General features: G+C 36.1%; 1 protein-coding gene across 1 annotated transcript; it reads right to left on the bottom strand.

Annotated features, from left to right (window-relative positions):
- Window positions 1-901: 901 nt before the first annotated feature.
- On the bottom strand, window positions 902-2117 carry LOC145059260 (Glutaredoxin family protein). The gene has a single exon (XM_079007113.1). The coding sequence runs from the start codon at window positions 1981-1983 to the stop codon at window positions 1045-1047; it is 939 nt and encodes a 312-aa protein (XP_078863239.1). The 5' UTR covers window positions 1984-2117; the 3' UTR covers window positions 902-1044.
- Between the last annotated feature and the right edge of the window lie 210 nt (window positions 2118-2327).

Below are 2327 nucleotides of genomic sequence, written 5' to 3'. Positions count from 1 at the left end.
AATTGTATCACCGCATATATGGGGTAATACTATTCATATCTCCAAATATAGGGGGAGAAATAAGGTAGGGTTGGGGAAGAATGGAGGGAGAAAATGGAGGAAAAAATAGCTCAAATATTGAAGATGTTCTAAGCTTTTTTACTCTAAATCAAATCAAAAGATTATTTACATTCTCGTGTTAACATTTCTTTCATTCAATCATGATTTCTTACATCTAGTAAATCAATTTAACAAATAATAATAAATTTAATAATAATAATAAGAATAATAATAATAATAATAATAATAATAGTAATTAAGGGTCTAATTTGTCCTGTTTTGATCTTTATAGTCTATTTTAACATGGTTTGAATCGTATTGTATAATTTAGCATATTTTGAACTATAGGCATCGGTTAAACTTAATATAGCTACTTGCATAGTTGCATCGACTAAATTGATATATTTATAAAGCATTAAGATCTAATTTAACACGACTTGAACTTTGAATAATTAAATAGTGACAAACCAAATACCATCATGGCAAATTGAATCATTAATCTTTAAATAAACTAAAATCTATAAACCTAAAGGACGAAAATTGACAAATGTTTGACTCCATTTTGATGTCAGGAATGATATAACACGAACTTTGGTGTGATAGTATTACTTTCACATTAAAATGGTACAAAAAGATGGTGTTGGGTTGGAACAAAATCATGTAAATATTTATGCAAAAACTAAAATTTGGTGTTGGGGAGATCGCTCGTTAATGCAACTCCACAAGTCTACATCAACATTTGTTGAAATGGCTGTGTCTTTGGCTTTGGATTGGTTGGTATTGTTTTAGGATTGTTTACTTTTAAAATTGTTCTCTAGTTGTTAGGTTTTTGTATTCTTTTATTTTTTTTTTTTTAAGAAAGTTTTGCCAGGACTTGGTCTCTTTCATAAATGTTAGAGAATAATATACATATAGCATGAGAACATCTGCAATTACATATTAAATTACATATTAGAACTAACCCTTAATAGATTTGTGAACAAGAAACCACACATGGATGATGGATCAGCTACAAATTGGGCAGTGAACCAGTCCATTCTCATTACATTCACCACATCGAACAACCGCCCTTTTTCCCCCCTCTTTCCTCCAATCCATCGTCATCTTACAACTCCCATTGCAACTGAAACACGGCAAGAATCTAACGCCACCACAAGCTTCGCACACATACCCAGCTTTTGATTTAGGCAAGCCTTCAAGCAATAGGCCCAACGACCCTTCTTCCATCGTCTTCAATACCTCATTAGCTCCACCCACGTATCTCCCCTTTACAAACACCCTTGGTGGCACCAGTTCGCTCCTGTCTTTCCCCTTCATTAGCTCTCTCAGTTCTTCTCTAAAACCTTGATCCATGGATATATCTCTCTCGCAAACAAACACCCCATGTCCTTCTATCACTGCCCTCACCGCATTACATTCCTCAAATGTCTTCCGTACCCCTCTCAATGTTGTTGTATACACCACTACCATATTTTCGCCTCTAGGTGGGCATAGCTTTTCGAATTCATCTAGAAATGAGGTTTTAGATACTATGGGTTTGATAAAAATAGGGTGTTGATGATCTTGATTACAGTTTTCTTGAGAGCTTGGAGTTTTGTTTGGGTTTGAGTTTTCTTTATCGACGAGGGTGTGTCGTTTAGAGGGTTGTGAGTAAAGACGGAAGCTTTCAATGGTGGAATCAAGACCAGCCATGAGCTCCCAAGAGTTGATGACTTCAGGTGGTGCTTCGGACCTGGATTCTGAAACTGCTGTGGGAAAGATCGAGAGGAGGGTCACACGGGGTGGAGGGGTTGGGGAGACAGTTGGTTTGGTGGAAGATGGATCAAGCGTCAAGAGGCCATACGTGGTGGAAGTGAGAGACACGATATGGTGGCCCAAGGCTGAGCTGCCAATTTGGCTGAAATCTTCGTCATGGTTTAACAGATGCGATGATGCACAGCCCATCTGGGAAGGTTAAGTGTGTTTCAGAACGCCAATCTAGTGATCAGGTTGAAGAGAAATCAAGACTTATTATGGAGGAGGAAGTGAACTAAAAGTGTTTGACGCACAGTTGTTTCAATTTTAAAACTAGCTTGTGGGCTTGATTTTAGCGCCCAAGTTTGAATTACATTATTAAAGTGGACTCTTCATGCTTTTGTTTTTGAATCATGCCTTTTTAGAAAGCCAAAACGAACTAGCTGGCATGCGACTTCAATTTTGAAAATGAATCCCACCAATCACAATATTATCAAAGTGTTAAATATATATATATATATATATATATATATATATATATATATATATATATA

Source organism: Lactuca serriola, chromosome 6, assembly GCF_051521515.1.
Source record: "Lactuca serriola cultivar US96UC23 chromosome 6, Lser_US96UC23_V15, whole genome shotgun sequence".
Classification (NCBI taxonomy): Eukaryota; Viridiplantae; Streptophyta; class Magnoliopsida; order Asterales; family Asteraceae; genus Lactuca; species Lactuca serriola.
The sequence above is the reverse complement of the archived record's forward strand: the minus strand, read 5'-3'. Positions and strand labels throughout refer to the sequence as shown.